The sequence below is a fragment of the Lacerta agilis genome, chromosome 10 (genome assembly GCF_009819535.1).
Source record: "Lacerta agilis isolate rLacAgi1 chromosome 10, rLacAgi1.pri, whole genome shotgun sequence".
NCBI lineage: Eukaryota > Metazoa > Chordata > Lepidosauria > Squamata > Lacertidae > Lacerta > Lacerta agilis.
Genome location: NC_046321.1, coordinates 47,690,908 through 47,718,025, shown reverse-complemented (window position 1 = coordinate 47,718,025; position 27,118 = coordinate 47,690,908). Strand labels below are relative to the sequence as shown.

The 27,118-nt window shown below is 40.0% G+C and overlaps 1 protein-coding gene across 4 annotated transcripts in view; it reads right to left on the bottom strand.

The window, feature by feature from the left end:
* ADAMTS20 (ADAM metallopeptidase with thrombospondin type 1 motif 20) overlaps positions 1–27,118 on the bottom strand; it is a 78,533-nt gene that overhangs the window by 8,869 nt on the left and 42,546 nt on the right. For 3 of the 4 annotated variants that reach the window (XM_033161650.1, XM_033161652.1, XM_033161653.1), the window contains exons 19-29: positions 26,964–27,090; positions 26,431–26,641; positions 25,978–26,142; positions 24,638–24,802; positions 24,063–24,185; positions 23,843–23,950; positions 22,908–23,072; positions 22,375–22,665; positions 21,170–21,331; positions 20,373–20,549; positions 2,149–2,316 (exon numbers count right to left, since the gene is read on the bottom strand). In XM_033161650.1, the coding sequence (XP_033017541.1) occupies positions 2,149–2,316; positions 20,373–20,549; positions 21,170–21,331; positions 22,375–22,665; positions 22,908–23,072; positions 23,843–23,950; positions 24,063–24,185; positions 24,638–24,802; positions 25,978–26,142; positions 26,431–26,641; positions 26,964–27,090 (1,862 nt within the window). The remainder of the gene's footprint in view (positions 1–2,148; positions 2,317–20,372; positions 20,550–21,169; positions 21,332–22,374; positions 22,666–22,907; positions 23,073–23,842; positions 23,951–24,062; positions 24,186–24,637; positions 24,803–25,977; positions 26,143–26,430; positions 26,642–26,963; positions 27,091–27,118) is intronic. The other variant, XM_033161651.1, reaches the window with a different exon arrangement.

Below are 27,118 nucleotides of genomic sequence, written 5' to 3'. Positions count from 1 at the left end.
TTAAGTTTAGATTTCCACATCAGTTCATGGTTTCTCCTAGAATCCACCTTTTCGTGTGCAATTTTGCCCAATATCTACATTTTTGCAAAGCAGCTTTCCCTAGTATAATGCATTTTATGTTATTTTCAGTAAAATATATGCACATTTTACCCTGGTTTGTACATCTTCGTACACATTACTTGGCTGAAGAACTGCATTGCAAAATTCAGGGAAGTGTGGATTGTGAAGGATGGCTGAACCTCAGTTCAGATCAGATCATTTCGGAAAATTAAGTTCACCTTTAAACGCAGGCTGAATCAAAATTATCTCCCATCCCTTGTTGTCTAGGCAAAACGGAAGAGTTCCGGCATTGGAAAACCACAATATATGGTTGTCAGGATGTATTGTCGGTCACGAGCTGTGCAGGCTTATAAGGAGGGCTGAAAAGCAACTGAGCAAATGTTCTCTTTATTTCCTACCACTCATACATGGCATTCATGTAACTGGTAAAGAGGGAATTTATTCACATGCTGATGTCACTTGCCTTCTCTCTCACACAGAAATCAAAGGCCACATGCTTTCAAGCAGCTTCATCTTACCATTGCCAATGTTTTCCAGACTTCAAAAATGACTGAATCATATTTAGCCATTATTGCCTCCACCCTTTCATTGCATATTCGTTTCATATATATATATGTCATACCCTCCTCTGCAGCCTTTTAATGTTAATTCTCCATGGCACATTTCCTAAAACGTGTGCCTCTTGAAAAGGCAGAATATATAGCCTTCTTGTACGTGAGTGAAAAAAAAGCACATACCACAACTTGTTTCCATTAACTTTATTTGAAAATCGCAGATGGAGAAGCTGGAGTTTCTATTCTCCAGACTCATTTGTATCGTAACTATTAACTTTATGGTGATCTGTATGTAAGCATGAAAGGAGAGCAGATCCTCTATACGTGTTTGGCTTTGTAGTCATCTCCATCAATTGCATTCGCTGACGCAAGGCGCACCCCTCCCCAGAATGTTAATTAACTTCAGAACTGTATTGACACAATGCGGCGCAATGAAAAATGGTGTGTAATAATTTAGGACACATATATGGCCGCTTTGTCCTAATCATAAAGGAAGGGCTGTAGAACCTTCCCATGCAGAAGGTCCCAGGTTCAATCTCTGGCATCTCCAGGTAGGACTGGGAGAGACCTGTGACTATCCTGGTGATGATTCAATATAATGTGGCTTCCTAAGGTCCTATTATGCTTTCACCACATGTTAAGAGAGACCAAAATGAGATGGATGGAAGTGGATGATTGTAGCAGGCTTGCACAGCTTATGGCCTCTCAAACTGACAACAGCTCTTGCGCCAAATATTGTGGCCTGCTTGGTGTCTGACAACCCATGCCGGCCCAGGCAGACCACCCAAATTCAAGAGGCCTTATTGCCCAGTGGTGTGCAAATTGTGCGTTTCTGAACTATAGCAACGGTGTTCCAATGTGTTCAGAACGAACCTGTGGCTCCCCTAGTATCACAGATTTGCAACTTTTGTGAAATATTTCTGAATAAACGGAACCACACAATACAAGAGAATACTGGCTAAGCACTTAAAAACCTCACTTATTTCAATGGGAGAGTTAAAATCCAGTTCAATCCTGTATTTACTCAGGATTCTTCAATGGGGCTTATTTCCATGTGACCATTGTGTCCAAATAATGGCCTAAGAAAATGAAATGCTGTAGCAAAACTGGATTGGTACCCCAGCTTGGAAGTGTCTTAAATTCTTATTAAAAATTTATGCCCCCAACATTTCCCAAGTGTTATTTTTTTTTTATAGATTGCACTGCTTGGTGTGTTTTTTTGCATTTTGTTCCTTGAGTTTCATTGATAGTTTGTATTTTCAGTTAATTTGTATTCTATTTTATGCTGCTGTTGTTTTACTTTGTAAAACTCTAAGAGCTTTTTAATATATAAATTGGTCCATAAACTGATTAAACAAATAAGTAAGTAAGTAAGTAAAAACTGTCATTATACAGTAGATTGGACCATACGAGCCAAACTCTACTGGATGCACCACAGTACAAAAAAATTTGGTACTATATTTCATTGCAGAAGGTATGACCTTCCCTCTGCTGCAGAACTGTATCATGACTTGACGGCAAGACTAAAAAATACCTCATTCCACCTGTTGGCCTTCCATCCAGGACATCGGGCAGCTCTGCAAACTTTGTGGGTTCGAGGCTTCTTTAAATGCTGGCACACATTATCCCCTAGTTTAATTTGGAAGTTGTTAACGCAATATATGTCACGATCCTTTACACCCTTCCCACAGGATACAGAGCACTGTAAAAGAAAGGAGAATCAAACATTCTTAGCTGTTTGACTTTAGAATGACATTTTCATAGCAGAATCTTGGCCAGTTATTGGTGCAAATATTGCATGGCAAATAAATGCTATGCTGAATCAGGTCCATTTGGGCCACAATCATACACCCACTTAAGGGAGCGGGCCCTATTGAAGATAGTGGCACTTACTCCTGAACAAACATTCATAGGGTTCTATTGTGTGGTCAGCCATGTTAAGTCTTAAAGTTCTCAAACAGGACATGTTGGCCAGTGATGCAGTTACATAATTTTGGGGTCCAGACTTAACAGTCTTACAGAGCATCTCTGTGTATTGCTTTGCTTACTTTGAAGTCAGCCCTGCTGTGTTTGGTGGTCCCCCTGCTCACTCTGCTAAGTGGGTCCTCCTCGGATTCTACCCTCAAGTCCTGCCCTGGCACCACCACTGATGTTGACAGTGACCACGTCCTGTTATTTGTTCCCATGGCCTGACACCCAAACACATAGCTGTCAACTTTTCCCTTTTCTTGCGAGGAATCCTATTCGGAATAAGGGAATTTCCCTTAAGAAAAGGGAAAAGTTGAAAGCTATGCCTAAACATTCCATTTTGCTTATGTGTTTAATAGCACGCTGGTGTATCTACCCTCTGTGTGACCATTCATCTCTGTATGATTTGTTACTCTGATAGTCACCAGTTTTATAGCGGTGGGAGGAAATCTTACTGGAATGTCAGGTGGAGTTTATACCAGAGCTGGTCAGTACCAGAGCACCCTATCACTAACAATTATCTTTCTAGTTACAGGTAGGTAGCCGTGTTGGTCTGCCATAGTCAAAACAAAATAAAAAAATTCCTTCCAGTAGCACCTTAGAGACCAACTAAGTTTGTTCTTGGTATGAGCACACGAAAGCTCATACCAAGAACAAACTTAGCTGGTCTCTAAGGTGCTACTGGAAGGATTATTATTATTATTATTATTATTATTATTATTATTATTATTATTATTATTATTTTGAATTATCTTTCTGTTTTCTGTTGCCCTTATCTGCCCTGGGCTTGGCAGGCATTTAAATTTCCCACATTGGCAGAGTGATACTACTACATGGTGGGCCATAATGGGAACTTAAAATAGCAGCTAGACCCAAATGCTCAGGGCAGCTAAAATAAGTCACCTGCTCATTTGTAGTTGTATTTAAGATTTACCTTCAGCAGCCATACTTCCCCCAAAGCAAAAAATTAATGCAGTTCTTATTTTCAGCAAATGGAAACATTTCTAAGGCTACTAACTGAGACTTGCACTTTACATCACTGTATCTAAGCATGATGCCTCATATATTTCTATGGAAGTTACATATAGATTGTATGGTGGAATTTACCTATAGTTTTACTGAAAGGTAGGATTTACTTCGCTGTAAATACAGTCAGGAGTAGCGATGTCATTGTATTTGTTTTCTTATGCTAAACTTTCAAACACTAACGGCTTTGTATTCTGTTACACTTTTGAGGGTATTCATTCTAATGAGGTGGAAAGACCCACGCAAAGGATACTCGATATTCCCTGCAAGGTATTCTTTTCTTTTATCTGAGCCCTTGAGCGTGAGGCCGACAGAGAACCTGCCACTTTTGCAAACCTTATCATTATAAAGGCATTTCAAAGAGCCAGTTTTGGAAGGATTAAGTATCAAAGGATCCCAGTGATAAGCTCCACATTAAAGTCTTTACACTGTAAACAGAACTTGATAAATGGTGTGGCACTTAAGTAAGGCAGGTGTTTGAAAGAGACACAACGTATTTTCTATTGTCTCAAAAGGCTCATCTCTTCCTTTCTTTTTTTAAAGTTCACTTGCACCGTAAGGCAGATCTAATCATTTAATTTCTTTATCTGAAGTACCAACATGAAAACAGATCCAGTGTCAGTGTATTAGGATGTCTCCTCCTTCCACAGCAGTTTCCATTTCCCCAGTATGAGCTATTATTCCTCACCAGGCACTTTACTTCCATTTTACCCCTGTTCTCTGAGGTCTGCGGTTTCCAAACAATATTCACCAAAGGCAACAATGTTAAGGTAAGAACGTTGTTCTGTTCTTTACTTCAATTGGGCTTCCATAGCAAGGCAACATGCCTGGTCTACTCAGTGATTAGTAATCAAAAATTAAGGGTGCAATCCAGCCACAGCTAAGCACTTTTAAGCAAGTCTTTTTTTTTCAGCAGGAACTCGCCAGAAATCAGTTCCTGCACCTCTCAGGTGGGCACCATTGGCATTATATGAGAGCAAGGGAGGCATTCATGGTGAGTTCCGGCACCTCTTTTTTCTAGAAAAGCAGTACTGCTTTAAATCACCATCAGTTTCAATGGAATAATTTAGCCAATGCTGAACTCTCCATATTTGAAATCAACAGGATTTGCATTAGAAGGATAATGCTTACAATGCCAATATAAAAAGGCAGACGACTGCTCATACACTGGCTTGTTATAAATGTATTGTTTGAAATGTAAAGAGATAAATGTTTTAATTGTGACCTGCTGAATCCCTCAAATGTATAACGGCAGCATGTAAATGCTCTGAAATAAAACCAATGCTGTCTTTGATCAAATGGGCACCAGTATTGCTTGCGAGGAATATAGGGAATATTTCGTTGTTTGCAAAATGTTCATTTTAAGTTGTGCTCGTATAGAATAACACAAAACAGGACGCGGACAATATATACTACAGAAGATGGTGTTTGTGCAAGTGTGTTTTATGAAGTCACAGTAGTAGGTTTAGCTTCTTAAGAGGATTTCTTGATAACGGTCAATGAAGTGTCAATTAATGTACAATAAAATAATGACAAAACAGAAGAAGCATAGAGTGGAAGTTAGTAATTCAGAAAGGATAAAGGAAAAAACATTAGCTGTACATTCACATAGGAACTATAAAACTAGTAATGGAAGGAAAGCAACAAAAGAGGTGTAGCAGCTGTGGAAAAAAATATTAGGAGTGGAGAAAGTACCAAATGTATGATTTTTAAAGAGTCTTCCTTGGCCTAGTGTGATAATGTGACAATAGCTTGACTGCTTAATAAAAGTTTCAAAACATACATGCAAGAGAGTATCATACTCTACTGAATGGGCAAGCGGATTCATCTGCCTTACATAAAGCAACTGGTCTATTGAGACAGGCTGATGCCTGAAACATATTGGGAATTAAAATTATCTCTTTGTCTACTACACAGATGATGCTAGAGGGCAGGATCCGTCAAAGTTGTTCTGTCAGCACAAGAACTCCAGAGAAGATTTGGGGGAGGCATGGGGTGTGAGGAGAGGAGAGGAGAGGGAGGAAAGTTCTGTTGTGAAGACTGAAATCTTTGTGCCAGCAAACGACTGACTTCGCTGGATACTGCTCATCGTTTTTACATATATAAAGAGCCCTTAAGTGTTAACACACTTACTTGCTCTAGATGAAAAAGATAAAGGCCAAAGGCTCATACTCCAGTGTTGTTCTCTACTGAATTTTACTAAAATCTATGGGATTTGTTCCTTACACATAACTGTGTCCGACCGTGCCTCTCTGTTATTAAGTTTGAACTAGTGATGGGTGAGCCTCCTTTGCCTTGGTTCACTTCAGGTTGGCTGAGTTATCTCTTCCCAAATAGGGTCCATTCCCAACCCCCTAGTCACTCAAACTTATCTTCCACTGGTACCTAAAAAACCCACACCCACATCCACTTATCAGGCTGCAGTTTTCAGATGGCAGTTCACACTATGTACCACATTAAGATGTAGGGAGACTGAAGGGAGGGATGTCTTTCCTCCCTATTGCTCTTCTCTTGATACTTTTGTGTGATATGTAGCAGGGCACCAGACCAACCAAAAGAAGAAGAAGAAGAGGAGTTTGGATTTGATATCCCGCTTTATCACTACCCGAAGGAGTCTCAAAGTGGCTAACATTATTCTTTCCCTTCCTTCCCCACAACAAACACTCTGTGAGGTAAGTGGGGCTGAGAGACTTCTCTGAAGTGTGACTAGCCCAAGGTCACTCAGCAGCTGCATGTGGAGGAGCGGATTACAAGTCTACCACTCTTAACCACCACACCACACTGGCTCAAAGGAGCCTTTGGAGATGTAGTCTGCATCTACGTGTAGCCGTGGCCTAGGTGCAGCACATTTTCCAGGGCCTGCTTTGGCTGGACTGGCATATTGCTACACCCCATGGAGATGGGAGGCCTCTCTCTGCCACCTTTCCCTGTAGCCTGCACACAGTGCAACTTGCTGCTACAGCCATACTGCTGTCTTCACTGTAGTCCAGTTAGCGGTGTGGGAGAGTAGGGTAGGGTATGGTAGAGGGGCCCAAGGGATTCAGTTGAATGGAGAGGGCTTGGGACACAATGAGTATAAGGAATTCTTCTACAGCTCAGATTAAAATCCGAACTGAAGAAAAATTTCATGGTTGAGCTACTACTACCCCTTGAAACATGGATGCATTCCTTCCAACATTTCTCCAATGAAAATAGGGATGTCCTACCTATTCCTTCATCATCACCATCATAATTTTATTATTATTTATACCCTGCCCACCTGGCTGGGTTGCCCCAGCCAATCTGGGCAGCTTCCAATATATAAAAACATAGTAAAACATTAAACATTTAGAAACTTCCCTAAACTGGGTTGCCTTCAGATGTCTTCTAAAGGTTGTATAGTTACTTATCTCCCTGGCTAAGGGGTGGCATTACTCCATACCTTCCAATGTTTCTCTGACAAAAATAGGGACATCCCACTATATCTCCCAACATTTCTCTGATGAAAATAGGGACATCCTAAGGAAAAGTGGGACATTCCAGGATCAAATCAGAAACCGGGAAGGCTTCTGTAAATCTGGGACTGTCCCTGGAAAATAGGGACACTTGGAAGGGTCTGTGGGTGTCTCAGCTTGTGGGTACATAAATTTCATGAAGGAAGTCCCAAACTCTGAGATTTGCATCACTTTCTACCTGAGTAGAAGCAGTAAGAGCCCCCACCAGCATGTAGTAGACCAAGAAAAATATTAGCTGAAAATTCATGTGTTCAGCAAGGTGTATTTTGCATTCAGCTATCCATATCTAAGTGCAGAAAAAAGCACAAGGATCAGCATTTAAAGGTTCAGTAAATAATCCCTTGTTACAAAGGTAGTTTCTTGCAAATTGCCCTAGGCATTAATCTCTATAATAGATTAATAAATGCATCCCCCCCCCCGAGCCAAAACACTTTAAACTCCCACAGGTTTCAACAGGAGGGATTTATGCATGTGCTTAAATCTCCCACTGAAATTAATAGTGCTTAACTTTGGCTGCATCGTGTGAATTTTATTGCAAAGTTAAAAGTTTTTTTTCACGGCTGCCACTTAATTCCGTCTGTAAAACTAAACTGAGAAGTCTGTTCAGGTTTGTGTTCAAAAGCTTCCTTGCTTGCGCTTTAAAGGGTCGCTTTTCAGGAAACGGTACAGACAGGAACTCTTCATATAGCTTTTATATCTTTCCTTTCAATAAACACCCCACATATGTGCCACCAAGGGACCTCAATCATTTGGACTGCAATTTAGATCAATGCTGCCTCTTCAGTAGTGGAAAACATTACCTTTAAAAAAAAAAAATACCATGCGGCTATTTGGAAACAAATAAAAGCAGGCTATTTTATAGCTACAAGAAAGGAATGAGATTGCTTCAGATGTCTGCTTCTAACTATGCATTTCTGCTTGTTTCAGGGGTTATAACAGCTGTGCAAGAAGCAATGGTAAATCTCCAATGCCCAAGAAACAGCTGGCCACATCTCTCTAGATAGAGTATATATAGTGCATAATATCATATGTGTAGAAACATGGAGATACACCAAGTCAATTCTGTAGGTTCCAATCCATTGGATTGTGTCCAAGATCACAGGCCTAGGTGATCTTGGACACAATCCAATGGATTGTGTTATCCAAAGAGGAGGTGGGTTGTGCAGATGGGCCTGGTTAACCATGGCTTTAGGTTTTTTTTTTTACCTCTCTGCTTTTCCCTAAGTTATTGGTTGCCAAGGGGTGGTGGGTGGAAGGAGAGTGATGCAGTTTGGGGACAATTTAGGGCAAAACCGACCCTTCTCTGTAATAATGGGATCACGTAGGCTATGCCAAAAGTCACTGCATACTTGCTTTCCCTTCCCTCGGGAGTCCTTGCAATATACAAACTCTTTCTCCACAAGCAAACTGTCCATCAAAATGATAGGTATTTAGCGAGCGATAATATAGCTGTCAGTTAGTGTCAATGGAGTAGAACTCTGTCTTTCCAACTTAATAAACACAATAGAGTTATCACTACTGACACTTGGAGGATTTAACAAGTTCTGTTTTGTGCTAGTTCAGCACCTTTTCCAAGGAAGGTACCTGCTGTCTGACTCCTTTAAAAAATGATCGTATGTCAGGGACCGTGCTGAGGAGGGCTGCACTGAGGAGGAATGGTGGGAGCCTCCCGCTCCCCCTGCTCCTGATCAGGATCCCAGGAGCAGGAGGACAGTATAGATTTGGAACAGTGGTTTGCAGAGGGGCATAGTTCAGAAGGCAGAAGCTGGGAAGTACTGGATGGGGAACAGCTAGAAAGAGGAGAACTGGGAGAGAGTTAACAGACTCACTGTCACTTGAAAGTGTTCATCCGCTCAGCCCAAGGTCAAGAAGAGCAGATAAGGTCGCAGCAGAGAAAGCACAGTGGGTGCGAGATCAGGTTACAAGACGCGGTAGTGACGTGGGTGACTAGGGAGGAAGTGGGTGGAACCCTTAATTGAGAGCACCTTCATTCCTAGGAATGGATTCTTTGTTCTTTCGCTGTGATCATTAAAGTTTCTAACTGGTAAGAGACTCCTTTCTCTTTGTTCTGCTTATCTACTGCCAAAGGGGGAGGAAGGAAGCCAATTACCTGAAGCCTGGCATCCTATCACACCCATTGGCACTTTATTGCATAAGTAGTTTTTGGCAAAGTAATCAATTGCTTGCTGCATCTCACACAGACAAAAGAAATACTTGGCTGTAGACTTAAGGGAAGACCCATTGAAACCAATGGGGCTAACTAAAATTACATTGATTTCAGTGAGTTTACTCTAAAAAGGATAAGTCTAGCTAAAGCTCAGAAAAATAGTATAGTCCCTTATGGGAATATGCACACACTTTCTACAAAAGTGCCCCCCCACTTTGTTTTTTCAAACCATTTTATTTCTCTTTGAACATTTTTGCAATTATACTGTTAGAAGATATGCAGCAAAATCCTCTACATCGTCACTCCAATGTAAGTCTTATCATTGTCAATGGTACTTACTGCCAGGTAAGGGCGTACAAGATTTCAGTCTTAAATCTTATTCATTTGACAATTTATACAAAATACTTGCATTGGAAGTAACACGCAGAAACCATTCACCATAATTTGAAGAATCAAATATACCGACTAAATTGAAGCTGAATGATCTCTTATTTATGCTAAGATTCTATTACTTATCTCAACTGGACTAAACTAACATCTGCTGTAAGGCAGATTCTTTTAAAAATATTAACACATCAAAGGGAAAAAGCTGGATTTGATTAGTATTGTTCAAAGTCTGTATGCTTCTCTGGTAACTGGGCTTTGTCTGCTAAATCCTCTTTTCCTTTAAATAATAACATTCAAGGGAGATCAATCAAATGCAGCCGCTGGAATACAAATGAATTCATACGATACAGGTGTAATATTCACATTCAGACACCTCAAGACACAGTTGATTGCAGAATCTTGAATAGTTGGAATGTTCTGCAATAAACTGTATTGGAAGAGATTGAGGTGACAAGGCCTGTGAAATTTCAAGAAGCCATTCAGCATTTCTATCCTTCCCCTCCTTCCCCAGCTATAGTTCCTCTTCTTCCTTTTTGCACCATATTTCTCCCCTCTTTCCTTTGCCTTAGTGAAGAATTTTTACACTCAAGCTTGAGCTTTCAAGAGGCAAGAAAAACCTTCCAAAAGCCCCCACACCCATCACAGTAGCCTTTCAGGTTTTCCTAGCCCCAATAATATTGTTGCTTTAGGTCCATCTGCAGTGATTCTTCTTCACTGAATGATCCCAACCAGTTAGGGATTACACAGAGAACCACTTAGGGTCCCTTCCAACTCAACAATTCTATGATTCCATGACTGCAGTCTGACACAGCCAATGAGATTAGGTTACATCACTAACGGATAATGAAACCATCCCTTTGGACAGTGGAGATGCACTTCTAATATTCTCGCCTTGCTGTGCCGCGCAGGAGGTTACATTGCCTATTTAGCCCTGCACATCCAGGCTTCGTCCCCAGTCCAACTCTAGTGGCACGTAGCTGTGTGTGGCTAAGTGTGGTGGAATGTGGATGAAGTTAAATATTCGGGTGGGGAAAAAAGCAATGTGTTGTGAATTAGTGACATCAGGATTTGGCTGCGCATCCAAACACACATCTTCAGCTTCATTTGGCTGCAACTGGGTTGGATTGGATCAAGACGAAAAGTATCAGCCCAGTTTTTCTGGCGACAGCAGCACATTCCCTCTCTACTCGAAACACCACTCTCTTGCAACCCTCCACAAAGAAGTGCTTAAATATATATCAATTCCACCAATCAACTGTCTTCAGGCACAATGAAGCACTTCCATCTAACTATCAGGACAGTTATTGGCATATTAGCTGGAGGGGAGCCAATACCTCAAAGCTGAATCTTTGAAAAGACAAAGATGTCGCGTGCCACAAGTTCTCATGCCTGGGAAGTGGGGAGACAGCTGGTTCTGGATGGGGTTGCACTCCCCTGCAAGGAGCAGGTCCGCAGCTTGGGGGCAACTCCTGGATTCAGCACAGTCACCAGAGGCTCAGGTGGCCTCGGTGGCTAGGAGTGCTTTCCCCCCACTCTCACTGGTTTGCCAAGCTCTGGCCCCTTTTGGACAGAAATGACTTGGACACTGTACTCCATGCTCTGGACACTTCCAGATTGGATTACTGCAATGTGCTCTACATCCGGCCGGCTTTGAAGATGACTCAGAAATGTCAGCTGCTCAAAAGTGCAGTGGCCAGATAACAGGTTCCATTTAGACCTCTGTTTTAAAACAGAGACACCTCTGGAAATGTCACTTAATGGCTTTCAGCTAGTGCTAAAGACTCACCTCTTTACCGTGACCTTTGATACCTGAGATACATATTTTTAGGACCTTATTTTGAGATTGTAACTTTTAAAAAACCTGTATTTGAAATTGTTGCAACCCACCCTGGGACCTTTGAGTGAGGGGAGGGTAAGAAATAGCAGCAGCAGCAGCAGCAACAACAACAATTTCAGAATCATGATTCTGACTAGGTATGCTAAATTCAAATGGACTGCAGGATCAATAATTTGCCACCAAGCAAGGAACACACCCATATTTTAAAACTGAAAATAACTCATCTGTCTGCACCATACAGCAGCGATCATTGATAGATTTGCACCTTTGTGCTTAAAAAAATTGCTTTGTAAAGAATAGAATGTGGATTCAATTCAATAGAATGTGTTCTCAACTATTTATGAAGTATAGGTTTATTGGTAATTACTGAATATTATGACAATTTGATTACTGTGGAATATTAAGAGAAAATCTTTATTGTATTGCTAATTGTTTATACCAGGAATAACAATGACTTTAGTATGGGTTGTCTGCAGCTCTTAAACTGCCTGATTGTTTATATATTTTTGTATGTATAGGATGCTTATAAATAAATACATTGATTTTAAAATGAACATCAGATTTCAAACTATAAAGATAACTCAATAGTATATTTTGCAGGAGCATTTCAGGAAGTCACTAGGCCATTATGTTTGACACCTCTATTGCAACTGAAATTTCCATAATAAAATTGTGTTGGTCTACTCTTCTCAGCTATGTCCCTCCCCCTCCCCAGGATTAAACTACATACTGTATTGGAAAAAGCAAACATTATAATGCTTCTAAGATTCAATTATTATTGAACAATATGTAAGCGTGTCTCTCTATAAACTTATTTTCACACTGCATAAAAGTTTAAAACTACCTATTCAATATTTACTATCAATACACGCTTTTCCCCAACTGCACAGATATATCAACATTTCATGCATTGTTTAATAAAATAATAAAAAAGACATACACACAAACCCATTACAACAGAAGGAACTATTATTTTTGCTTTTGTCTTAACAGGGATCTTTGCTGTGGCACCTGATTACCATCCGAGAATCAGAAAATCTCTCTTCTCTCTCCTCTCTCTCTCACACACACTTACTTAGTTTTTTCATTTACTTATGTGGTGGGATCAGCTGTCAATAAATTCCCTCCCTACTTCACAATCTGAAGGCCAGTCATTATTTCAAGTACAGATGCTATTAAAATATTATCACCAGCTGGTAAAATGGCAAAGTTTTAAAACAGCTTGATATATCAGTCATATGGTTACTGCATGCATAATCACAAATGTCTTCCCATATACACTATACACAAAAGTGCATTATAAGAAAGACATAAAAGTACAGTAAAGGACCCCTAGATGGTTAAGTCTAGTCAAAGGGACTATGGGGTTGTGGGGCTCATCTGGCTTTCAGGCCGAGGGAGCTGGCGTTTGTCCACAGATAGCTTTCTGGGTCATGTGGCCAGCATGCCTGAACCGCTTCTGGCGCAACAGAACATCGTGAGGGAAACCAGAGCGCATGGAAACGCCACCACAGCGGTACCTATTTATCTACTTGTACTGACCTACTTTTGAACTGCTAGGTTGGCAGGAGCTGGGAAAGAGCAATGGGAGCTCACCCCGTCACGGGGATTTGAACCACCAACCTTCTGATCAGCAAGCCCAAGAGGCTCAGTGGTTTAGACCACAGTGCCACCCGCATCCCATCTATGCATTATATCGCTGTTCAGAATTGAACTCATCACCCTTTACTGGATACAGCGGTACCTCGGGTTACAGACGCTTCAGGTTACAGGTTCAGATGCTTCAGGTTACAGACTCTGCTAACCCAGAAATAGTACCTTGGGTTAAGAACTTTGCTTTAGGATGAGAACATTTCGGGCTGCAAAATTGAGGTCCCCTTTCCAACATCCTTCTGGAAGGCTCAAAAAGGGGCAAAGTGTTTTTAGCATGGCTGTATAGGTTTCATTCCGCATTACCTGTCAGTTGGATGTTGTAGAGCTGGATGGTCTGGTGTATCTTTGGAGATCTATTCATCTATTTCCGCAGCGCTATTTCTCTTTAAATTAGTTATTTTCCCATAGAAACAAGTGAGTTCCCCCATAACCAGATTTGGTCACATGAGATTATCACCGAGAACCAACAAGCTAATTCGGAGTAATGTTCGGGAAGATGGCCTTCACTCTGAACTGATTTTGTTTGGCTATGTAGCAACACCTGACTGACTTATGTGATGATGTCATTATTACTAACAAGATACCTAAGCTACTTCTCTTTTAGAAAGAAAAAACTTCAACAGCTGATCAGGCTATGTAGGCACACTAAACTGGCATGAGAGTGTGAGATTTTCAGGGAACATCTTGAACCAACCTAAAACACCAACAAAAGTGTTTAGCTGTAACTATCAATCCCACCTGCTTCAGAAATGATGAATGCATGCATTTATCACAAGATGAAAGTCACATTAGGAAAAAACACTGACAAAGATGATGGCTGGAATGATTCTGTCAACAACAACGAAAGGATTCTCACAAAAAATGAAAGTATGAATAATTTACTAAAAGATCACAGAAAAACCAAAGAATATTTCAGCATGTTCCTCTTCAAATGTAAGAAAACTATTATGCCAACAATATTGAGACAGATGTACTTTTACAATGTGCCTGCAATTGTTGGGACATGCCCAGCAGCAAACACAGGAACCATTTGCTGGGTCGATGTTAAGCATGGTGAACGGCAGAGGGATCTGCTATGTAAATCAAGAACGTTTCAGCAGGGACAGCATTGGGTAGAATGATGAATAGGACTGATGACATTAGTAAATTACATCATATTATTTAATATATCTTTAGGAGCTTATTAAGAGAATTAATGATATTCTCTAACCGCATTATATTACTTAATGTAATTACATATATTTGATGATAACAATGAAAAGTTAATATTTAAGCAAAAAGTATCAATAAAATGTTTGAAGAGGATATGTTTGAATCACCTCTTGCTTGGCAAGAATCCTGCTGGAGAACAAATAGCTGTGTGTGACAGAAAAAAAGTGGGTTTCAATGAGTTTCCATGCAGAACTGATGCAACTTTTACAGCAGCGGATTGGAACACAGACAGTTTGATTGACTGATTCATTTGTTTCAGGAACAACAACAACAAAAGATTTAGACATTCTGTTTTCACTGAGGAATACCCAATTAAGGCAGATGAAATTTAGGATTTAAGAACATAAAAATAGCCCTGCCTGATCTTAGGAAAGGCACATTTTTGCAATACCACATGCGGGACAGGAGGGGGAAAGCCTACCCCTGCTGTTTCCTCCCAGAAATTGGTATTCAAAAACATTCTTCCTCTGAACATGCAGGTAGCCACTGATAGGCTACCATGAATCTGTTCATATATGTCATTTATGTACATAAGTGTGCCATACACACAGTTTAGGGGTCAGAAATGCCTACTATGGTAGGTATAACGATTGTTCTGCATGAACAGAAGTACTTGCTAAACTAAGGCAGCTCATATTTGCAGCTGTTGAACTATCTAGCAAAATATATTTTAAAAAACTGTTATAGGGAAACAACTTACTATAGCTAAGCAACTTAAAAGCAGCTCATGTTGTACATACCTCTTCAGCTTAGCTCTTCGTTCTTCCCCAAACAGGGTAAAATATGGTTTGGGACGCTGCAAAAGAATGAGCTACAACTCAAACCATGTAGCTTTACAGATCCCCCAACTCATATATTATGAACTTGGTGGAAACAACCTCAGGATCCAGGAAGATCTGCAGGCACCAAACAAAACTGAAGAAGCAGAGCTCACCCCATCAGCTCTGCTGTGACAGGCCAGCTCCATCAGGCCTCCTCTACTTTCAGCTGTCATTTGGGCAAAGCCATATCATCAGGCTGCCTCAGTGGGAAAGATAGGAAGCAGGGTTCATTGCATCCACTTTTCTGGAGTCCCGGCTCCACCAGGGACCTCCTGCCTCTCCACTGTGCCTGCTGAAACAATTGTCTACAAGCTGGTGCCTGAGTTTCAAGTTTTATTTTCCTCTTTCCTCCTTGTCCCTTTTCCTTTGTGTGTTGTATTTTTATTTATTTATTTGAATGTAAGCCTGCAGGTAGGGAGTGTCTTGCTTTGATTTCATGTAACCTGCTCTGGAAGCCATTTTTTGGCTGAAGAGCAGGGTACAAGTGCTCTAAATAAATGAATAGATGTACACACACACACACACACTCATCTCTACAAAACAGAGTTCACATGTAACAGGACTGCTGGCTTATGGCGGATTGTTGCGCATAAGCAGCTTCCTAGTTTATCACTCCTGCTTCATTCCTTCCCAGGAATGAGCAGAGAAACAAAGTAAGACATGGTTGTGCTCAACCTCCCATTACATCAAAACCTAAGATCAAAGCACGTTGCACTCTAACAAGCCAGGATTTGTAAGCCGGGAACAAACCATGGTTTAAGGCTGACTAGCAATCACGGCTAGTCAACTTAATTGTGGCTTCCTAGTCTGAGGAGGAACGAAGCTGGAGTAAGCAAATAAGTGTGTCTGCGCACAATAAGCCATGGTACACCAGCAACCCTGGCTACTTGTGACATAAGAATGTGGCCAAAGTACACCACAATTAGTGTGCATATTTAATCCATATTAGCAGTTAGTATAGTTACTTCGGTGCCTGAGGCAGAAAAATCCCACCTTTCCACTGTCGAACAACTCTTAGAATCATAGAATCATAGAGTTGGAAGAGACCACAAGGGCCATCCAGTCCAACCCCCTGCCAAGCTGGAAACACCATCAAAGCATTCCTGACAGATGGCTGTGAAGCCTCTGCTTAAAAACCTCCCCTTCCCTTGTGGTCAATGACATTAATTGCATATTAAATAGGTAACAATTTGTATTTTTTCACTTTCATGACACCCAAAATCTGCTACTTGAGATGTCTAAATGGTAAAGGACCCCTGGACGTTTAAGTCCAGTCAAAGGCGACTATGAGGTGTGACGCTCATCTTGCTTCAGGCCAAGAGAGCCAGCGTTTATCCACAGACAGCTTTTCAGGTCATGTGGCCAGCATGACTTACCGGTAACTGCTTCTGGCACAACGGAACACCGTGACGGAAACCAGAGCACACGGAAACGCCTTTTACCTTCCCGCCACAGTGGTACCTGTTTATCTACTTGCGCTGGCATGCTTTTGAACTGCTAGGTTGGCAGGAGCTGGGACAGAGCAACGGAAACTCACTCTGTTGCGGGGATTCGAACTGCCGACCTTCTGATTGGCAAGCCCAAGAGGCTCAGTGGTTTAGACCACAGTGCCACCTGTGTCTACTGCACTCTGCCTAATGGTACAACCAGCCCTGGCTGAAATGACACAAATGTCACAGTCATATTGAAATAGTATTTGTTCTAGATCACATTGGTTAAAGGATTCAAGCTGCCATGAAACTTTAGTAGTTATGGAATGATTTCCTCCTACCTGAGGTATTTTTCTTTCTGACACAGAAAGGAATGTGCCTAAACTCCACCAAGTGCTAAGTGTCTTCCTGGTTCAGAATATATTTTTGATAATAGATAATATAAGTCCACACATAAAGGCCATGACAAACTCTACAGTATTTCAATCTTTAATTATTTAAGGGTGTTGTAACAATTATTCCCCTATGAAAGCATTGGCACTGAAGAATAGCACATTTATTGTCATATAAAACACTTCCACATCAATGGTTAAATCCAAACAGCAATCCAAAAACAAAGGATGAATTAATAAAAGCACATTTAATTATTAACAATTATGAAGCCACGAAAGACAGATGACACAACAATTAAATCAAAAAGCAATTATTTTGCATAGACACCAAGTAGTATCCATATAATTAAATTAAATTATCAGACATAAATTATTATTATTATTTTATTCCGTTAACTACAAGGTAATAGAACATTAACATGGACATTTTAAAACAACAATAACAACAACAATACAATCAACACATTAAACTTGTTTGAGAATTTTAGAAATGTCTATTTTGTTCTCCTTTTTCAACACAATTGTGCGCTGGATGGAGTGTCAAATGTTTAGAGTCTTTTGATTTCATTCTATGAATTATGTCAGACATTGGCAGATCATCCTTTTCTCCCATAGCATTAAAAAAATCAGCACATAGTAAGACTGAAGTTAGTAAACAAACCATTGGACAAATATCAGTAATGAGGTATTCTGACGCTTGACAATATTCAGCAGCAGAGGAAGAAGTATGTAGTTGGTTTTGTAAGCAAGATCCTGACTTCCCTTTTAATATAAAAGACTATTAAAAATATAAATACTTTCAGGCACTATAATAAGTGAGTGGAGGCACTTTTATGACAGAAAATTCCATCTTTACATTAACACGGGTCAAATAAATATTCTTTTACTTATATATACTTCATCTGACTCCAAGGACTACTGAAGCCAAGAAAAGATGGTGGCCACTGACTTAATGGTGAAAGCGGTTGAAATATATAAACACAGAAGAGGGTTGATAATATCTACTGCATCTTGATCTACAAAACAAAAGGAAGCTAAAAAAAACCCACTGCACAATAAATCATATTTGTACATAATTTCAATAAACAGAATTAGCTGCATCCTGAGCAGGTTTGTTGCACTTGGAGCCCACTGACAACAATGAGAAATATCAGCAATCATGACTAACTTCCCAATGATTTCAATGGAGCCCAAATGCAATGAACTTGCTCTGGATCCAGCCCAATGCACTGCTGAATTAATGCATTTAGGATAAAGATGTCAGTTCACTTATAAAGCTTTATGAGAGAGAACAGAAACCCATCTAGGAGTAAATATAGATGTTCACAGCTTCACCAAGTTGGTTGGTTACTTCCATTCACATGAGAGGGTATTGGAGCTACAAATGAAGACAAAAGTAGCTTCACATATTCAAATAAACTTAGAGCCTAGATAATTTTCTATTGCATTCCCAAGTATTCCCACACTTTTGTCTGAGTAAAAATATTATTCTTTCCAATACTGGCAGCTTTGCCATGTCTTGATCTTATTTTCATTTATGTTCTAGAATTCATGCCTCACTAATTAGGTTACTGGCATATTCATGCATTAGTTGCAACATCATTAGTGTTTACAATTTCAGAGAGTCATTAAGGAAAATAAATACCGGTATTATGAGGTATGATCCAGACACATCTTTAGCACCACTGAATTCAAATGGAGAGAATTCAGCCAGAGTTTAATTTTACAATTTTACAAGTGTAATGAGTGCAATTTAAGCATGGAAATGCTTCTCAAAATACTCTGGTTCTGAATGTTCAGTATGCTCTAGATTGAATGTTCTATTTGCAGCAGAAAAGTTTTTAAGAATTACTTAAAATATTTTTCAGCATATAAAATGTTTGTTTATAAAATTGACTTCAAAACAGCAGAAGAAAAATCACTGCAAATGGATATTATAGTATTAACCTGATAGATATTGACATAGCTAAGGAGAACGCTGAACAGTTTTGCTTGCAAATCATTCTTAATTAAACAAGAGGCTTCTAATAAATGCAGTGAGTTTTCCAACATTAGCTAGACTAATCAGTGTTATTCTGTTATCCAGTAACTCCCACTCTCCAATTCTACTCCCAAAATAATAATATTGTGATTATACTGAGAACATGACTCAAGCATCTTTAACTACAACCCGCTTAGAGCTCATCCATGCTTACCTTAGCTCTGCACAGGTCTGAACTTTCCAAGTCTGTGTCTGAGCACTTTTGTTTCTTGCCCTAGCACTTTCTCCATGAAAACCCGCTCTTTACCATTGAATCGGAGCAAATGGCAATCTGCAGAAAACCTGAATTGCTGTTTGCTCCAATTTAGTGGTAAAGATTGGGTTTTCCTGAGGGAAAATAGCACATGGGCACAGACTGGGAAAGTCCAAACCTGTGTGGTAAGCAATAGATAAGCCCATAAACTGCTTAACTTTGGCTGGATAGTTCACATTTTGGGGGCAGAAATGGCACTTGTGAAAGAATCAATGGCAATAGCTATGTATGTTTTTGGTATAACCAAGGTGTGATCTTGTTCAAACACAACAATAAAACATGCCTTGTTGCTCTCCCCTTTGTGTGTGAAGGGAGGAGACTTAAATCTCATTGGTTTGTTCTAAACCATTTCCCCCCCTTTTCATTTCATCTGAACTCAGGCAACTGCAGTCTGTACAAACCAGGAACAGATACTTTAAATATCCTTACTCACACACAAACGAGACGGGGGAACACACAATCCCTAGACATGTGCAGGCTAGTGCTTATAACTTCAAATCAAAATCTTATCTGAACTAAAAAATGAAAGCTGTTGTATTTTATACACAATGCAATATTATACATATTTCTGTAGCCAACAAGTCTTTATCACACACTGTATGGCATGGTATGCATTACTGAATATAAGGCAAGCAAGCTATATACACAGCAAAGAGACTTTAGAGTGTTCATTATTTTCTATGTACAAAAATAAATATGTAGAAAACATTATAGACTCTTACGCTGACTTTTAAACAAGTCCCCCTTTTTGTTGTCTTCAAAACCAGTTAGTAACAAAAAGCTTAGTCACTCTTGATGATCAGAAACCTACGTGTTTGTTCCCACACCCTAGAGTGTACAAAGCATCAATTTGACTTCTATTAGAGTCACTGAAATTGCTGCCATTGACTAGCCACTTCCAAGGCTTGAAGCAATGCAGCAGTTACAGGGGTTAGGATACAACACCAAGTAGCAAACTACATATACAAAATGCATACTGAATTTTCTTGTATTTAAACGAAACTTCTACTTAATAAACAAAAAGGCACTGGGGAAAGGAAGAAAGTAAAATAAATATGATAGTGAATACTACCGTACCGATTTCCATGGTCCACGATGCCATGAAACTTCAACAGGACATGCATGTATATCACACTGTGCTCTTTCAGGTGGTTTCTCTAACATTTCACAGTTTTGATCATTCAGCACTTGGCCATTTGCAAGCTGACAAATCACCAGTCGTGTCTTTATTCCATCGCCACATGTCTGAGTACACTGCAAGTTAAATAAAGATCAGCATTTTCATGAATGGTACTGTTATCAAGAAGAGCCCATAGTTTATTGTTCATAATTTTAATTATCAAAGACATCTGTATTCCTGATTCCAATCAGCTGTGTGTGGCATTCATTGGGCTTATCATTTCCATATGGGGAAAACAAAACTGGTGAAAAGAGGAAGCCTATATGAGTCTAATGGGTTTACTCCCAGCAAGTGTAGTAAGTTGCAGCCTGTTTTATATACCTGTAGAAAAGGCTTACAATAAAGAAGATATAGATATTTGAGAAGCATGACACAAAATGATAGGTGAAAACAGAAGAAGATAAGGGGAGTGGATTCTTAGAAATGAGGTGGAAAATCCACTGTTAAAAATACAACAGACAGCAGTGAAATTAAAGTTTCTTTACTATGCTAAAACATCTGTAAGTCAGCCTCATTCCCTACTTGTGAACCAGGGCGGGGTTTGTCTAGAAAATGGACTAAATTGGTAACAAATGTTACATTGCTGGGTTCATAATGCTGTGTGGAAATAGTCTAACATCAAACTGTAAGTTAGAAAGCATTAATAGAAATAAATACACTTTTTTTTTAACCAAATGGAGTCTAATCATCTTACTTCTCCCCAGTCCCCATAGTTCCATCTTGGACAGGGACCAGAATCGCAATGGCTGGAGTCATGTGGTTTCAGTGCTTCGTCACAGAAGCTAGCACTTCTTCCTTCCTCATCTTGGCACACCACGACCCGGCGGTGAAATCCACCAGCACAAGTACTTGAGCACTAGGAGGCAATAAACACAATATGCTGCCCTAGTTGTGTGAATACCAAAAGAATACAATGATCCAGTTCACACTTAGCACAAAACTTAGTGCATACACACAGATGTGTTGGGTTGAGGAGATCACAGTCCCTTTGCTCCATCTTTGGTCCAGCATCTGCTGTAGTGGCTGTGAGCTAAGTCATGGCTTGGCTTAGTAAGCCATCTGAATTCAGGCATGAGGTTTGTGGTGCTTCAGACAAACCAGGAGCTGCAACAAAGGCTTGTTCCAGTTTGTGGTTTGTATGGAGGAGACAATCTACAAGCTTGGGTTCAGACAGCATACAAAGTAAAACCACAGCTTAGCTCACAGCTGCACTGAAGCAGCAGGTCTAGAGGAGGAGCAAAGTGGCTGCAATCTCCTCTCTGGAAGACTGCGTTTTCACACTACGCCATCCTTCAGTTTAGAGCAAGGAAGGAGAACCTTGTTTGCACCTAAAATATAACATCAGCATTATATATAGTTGTGGTGTTCAGTGAGAGAAGAGAAACTTGTAAGGAAGATTACAGTATATGTGTTGACAGGTTTGCATTTGAACACCTCTGGATCAGGGACCTACAATATGGAAAAAGCAAACAGCAGCAAGATCTGTTCACCTTTAAAGCCCTAAACAGCCTTGGCCCAGTATAGCTGAAGGAGCGTCTCCACCCCCATCGTTCAGCCCAGACACTGAGGTCCAGCTCCAAAGGCCTTCTTGCGGTTCCCTCACTGTGAGAAGTGAGGTTACAGGGAACCTTCTCGGTAGTGGCGTCCGCCCTGTGTAACGCCCTCCCATCAGATGTCAAGGAAATAAACAACTATCTGACTTTTAGAAGACATCTGAAGGCAGGCCTGTTTAGGGAAGTTTTTAATGTTTGATATGTTATCATTTTTTTATTCTGTTGGGAGCTGCCCAGAGCGGCTGGGGAAACCCAGCCAGATGGGTGGGGTAATCATCATCATCATCATCATCATCCATCATCCAAATGTTTGCAGAAAGATGCACACAGACAATGATTTACTTACTGCTCCCCATGGTCCTGTTCTCCACTGGTTTCCTTGAGGAGAGTGGTGATTCCTTGAGTTTACATTGTCATGTGAATGATGGACCTTGTGTATTGGAGGATAATCCTGGTGGTTTGGATGTTCACGTGTATCCGGATTGTGGTGATAAACTGGCTGGCAGGGTGGCATGTTACATTCTTGTTCTTTTGCAGGGTGGCCTTCGGGATCACAGTAATTCTCATCAATTTGTTGATGGTGGTTGACACAGACAACTTGCCTTGTTACTATTCCATTACCACATGTAACTGTGCACTGACCAAAAATTAACCCAACATTTATGTGACACAACGTAACAGGAAAAAGTTATAACCAATGATTAACATTTTTTTTTAAAAAAAGATGGCAATTAACAATTATCTACATTTGTGGAACAAGGGCCAAAACAGCTTTATGCATGCCTCATCAGAAATTAAACATAGGAAGTCTTTCTACCTAGCGTTCTAATATAAAAAAAGGAAAATAAAAAACAAAATGGAAAAAAGAGTAATATTTACAGGTGACCAGCTTCCAGATTGCCAAACACCACAGGGACTAAAGCAGCTTGAAAGTTCTTCAGGTCGTGGCAAATGCGCACAAAATGATTCTTCTGCTACTCCGCCGTGACCATCCCGGCAGCTTACGTAACGAGCGCGGTTCCCCTTCCCACAAGATGCGGAACACTGCGAAGACAGACCAAAACCAGAATTGTACTATTCTAACCAAACAGGCACATACTCAGGACCCAGAGTCAAGAAACTTCTCCTTCCCTAAGATATTAAGTGTAGCTAGGGTATGTTCCTCAGTTAGGGTTGCCATGCTAGTCAACTGTGGACAAATACTGCCAAATATTCAATGAAGCCAAGAATGCCACTGTGTAGTTGGCAGTTTACCTAGATTCTTTTCATTATGGTGCCATTTGTTAGCACTTGACTCCCTGGCCCTGCAGCTGTCAAGGTAAGCCATCCTGCACAACAAGACTTCTTATACTGGCCTTGCTTGAACCCCAACCAGAACAAAGGACCCCAACCAAGACTGCCCATCTCACTCAGACAGCAGGTGGGCTGTTCTATTACTGATCCTTGCCCCATGCCAAGTCAACCCCATGTTCTTGCTGTAAATCGTGGCCTGTTATTATTATTTTTAAACCACAACTGGTCTGCCTACCCATTATTCTGCTCCTGGGGTGCACAATTTGAACCAAGAGATAAGAGCAGCGAACAAATGCATAGTTTTACTATAAATAGTGCAAAGCAATTGGGCTAAATTAATTTGCTGAAAGGGGATGCAGGAGTTTTTCATCTCTTTTTCTTATCAAGAGAAGGCAATTCTTAAGATCTTACCCTTATCCCAGTTTATTTATAGAATAACATTTTGACATGGAGAAGTTTAAGCAATTGTGAAATAAAGAAGGAAAATGCACATTTGATTGCACCATTGCAATATCACTCACTGGAGTCCATGATCCATATCTCCACTGAGCCGCTTTATCAGTCTGGATCACAGGAAGTGATGTTGGCCACAGCTTGATGGTCTCTGGACAAGAAGCCATTTCACATTCCTAAAGATGACAAAGTACATTTTGGAAACATTAGATGGCTGGAAGGGTAGAATAAAACTCACTTAATTGTTATTTTTTCACAGCACTTTCTCTAAATACTTGTTTTGCTTACTTGGCTGTCCCTGGGACGAGTTGCAGCGCTGCACTCTCTGTCATCGTCCAAAATAGTTCCATAAATTCCAGCAACACATTTGACTGCACGCACTTGATATCCATGCCCACATGTAACAGAGCACTAAACACAAACAATTCCATAAAGATAGACCAGATTAGACTTAGGATCCACAGAGACAAATGGAAAACTCTTCAGTTCCAACTGTTGCTAACCATGTATTCCTCTTCTTAAATTTCTACAGTGGATTCCTATCCTGCTTTGAATGAATTTGAAGGTCCTAGTTTTTGCCTTTAGAGCTCTCTATTTCCTGGCTATATTTGTATTTTCTCTTTTCCCATAACAGTTCTTCCATTGCCTATTTGTCAAGTTCTCCACCTGATTCTCAATGTCTTTCATCAAGTATTATGAGACCTTGTACAAAGACTTCTTAGGCCATAACAAGTATTTTTTATTTTATTTTTTGGAGCATCTTTAACCTACCTCTCCCCCTGTCTTCACAGGAATGGTTTAAGAAGAGGCCTTTTAGTGGTGAAATGCTTGAAAATATTATGTAAGAACTTCTAGGTACTCACTGCTCCCCAGGGTCCCACTTGCCAAGCTGCACATTCATTAAGTTCACATGCTGTCACTGAATGTGGCATAGAGTTTGGATTGCAGAAAACGTTTTCCAGTTGTTCGTCATTCAGTTGACACCGTACTTGTCGATGCCTCATTCCCTTCCCACAAGTCACAGGACACTACATAGAGTATCAGAGATGGTAAAAGGATTTGAGTGTTATTTGTTGACTGATTCATGCAGCTTTTATATTACAGCTCCTCCTCCGACAAGGCTCTTGGAAGTACACAAACAAAGTAATAAAATCTGCATAAGTAAAAAGAAAAATCCTAACTTTTATTATCACCCACTATCAAGTTCCTCACACTAACAGCATGCTAAACCTATGTTACTAGCACAAAAAACACCAAATGGCCTTCTGTGGGCACCTGTGGTCTCAAAGCGACACCTCAGTGATGCCACTCCCTGCTAGGTCTCTGACAACTGTTTTAGAGGAGGGTGCCTGCCACTACCACTTTTAAATGGGAGTCAAGCTTTGCTCCCATCCATGGTGGCCCAAAATGTACTGTCCAGCCCACAGAATTATGAAATATATTGATTTTACATGAGGAATGGGAGCAGGGCCAAGTTTGGGCAAAAGGAATTTAAGTTAAGAAGAGATCCTAGGATGATAAGAACTCCAAACTCAGCCTAAAGGTGCAGTTCACCAGGAATCTCTGGCGATAAGAGACCCCTTGGCATTCTAAGGATCCTTAGCACCGGGTAGAAAGGGCTTAATGGCTTCACAAAAGTGAAATCAATCTGCAGTGAAATCAATCTGTGATGGACAGGAGGGGGGTGGGGTAAAGGATGAATATTTAAAGGGGATATCATAAAGGCTGACCACAGAACTCCGAAACCAGAGGGAAAACGGTGTATGAGACAGGAAGAAATAATTAGGTATTAGATAAGATGTGATTTATTAATATTTGAAATTGGAATCAGAAGGAATATAGGCTACAGTGTTAGAAAGTTAAGAGAGGATATAAGAAGTTGAGATGTGGAATTTGTTGTTTTGCTTGATAAGAATAACATTTAAGATATGTTGATTATAAGTGCAAGATTAAGATTAGGAATAAGAAAGAAGATTTTACAAGGTTACAAAGTTACTAAAGAAGATTAGAAATGAACGCAGAAGAGAGGACGTGAGGAAGTCCCAAACTTAGAATCATAAAGAGGATAAGGGTAGATAAATGTTTTGTTTGTGTGTATTTTGTTTTGTAGTTTTTGTAGTGTTTGTATTTGTATTTTGTGTATGTTTATTATTAAAATCCAATAAATTTTTATTTTAAAAAAAAATCAATCTGCACGCATTACCTCGCTCCAATCATTGGTGGTCCAGCTGGGGCACAAGAATTCATTGCAGCTCTCCGTAATAATCTTTGGAAGTTCATGGCACTCTCTATCTGCTAGCCGGCGGCCAAAGTTGTTCATACAAAAAGCTTCTCTGGTTCTCGCACCTCGTCCACAACTCCTTGAACACTGGTTTATCGAGAAAAGACAAGAAATGTATCATTATAAAATAAACAAGTGCACGTTAAGGAATAGAAGCACAGATGGCATCAATACATGCTTTGGGCTGAAAAAGATTTAGCGTCTAGTTCTGTGGTTGTTATAAACTGCTGAATGCTTTAAAAAAATCTTATGTTAAAAAACGGCCAGTGGTTTATACACAAATGGAGCTTTCTGTTGCTTATCAGAAAATACAGTAAGGCTACGGCACACTTGTTAATGCAAAAACCTAATCATAGGAAGGTTCTACATCTGTACCTCTGACCATCCTGTGTAATGCCAGCTTGTTAGAAGACAGTCTCCATGGCAGGGTTCTCGGATTGGTGGTTTCTGTTGATCAGCACAGTATTTATCATCCACTGGAACACTCAGTCCCTTTGAAACAGAGTACTTCATACAGTGGATGTCTAAAGATCGAAACCCCGGGCCACACCGAGTTGAACACTCACTTTTGCCAGTGTTATGCCACCTATAAGTATAAACTATTATATAAAACTAAATATGTTTTAGTGTGTAAAGGTAACCTAAATTATGAAGGTGTTCAAATAGAATGCGGAGCAAACAAACAAACATTAAGCTTACTTTTTTATTATTTGTAATCGTTCAATGAAAGAAACACCAACTCAAGGAATTTTTATACCACTTAAGGAAATCATATTTTAAAAAATCCAAACACAGTGAATTAAATGAGTTTGTGGAACACACACTTCAAAGTTACAAAAGTAAAATCAGAAAATGTAACAGTCTGAGTAAACGTTAATCAAGTCATACAATTTGATAAATGTTTATACCTTAATTCACATTCTGTGTTACACTGTTCTGTTACAGCTGTGGGACGGGTTATATGCTCACATCTTTGGTCAGAGACCACCAAGTGATCACTCCTTCGTATGCATGTAACCTTCCTCCTGTGAAGACCTTAAATAAAAAGATTTAGGAAAAAAAG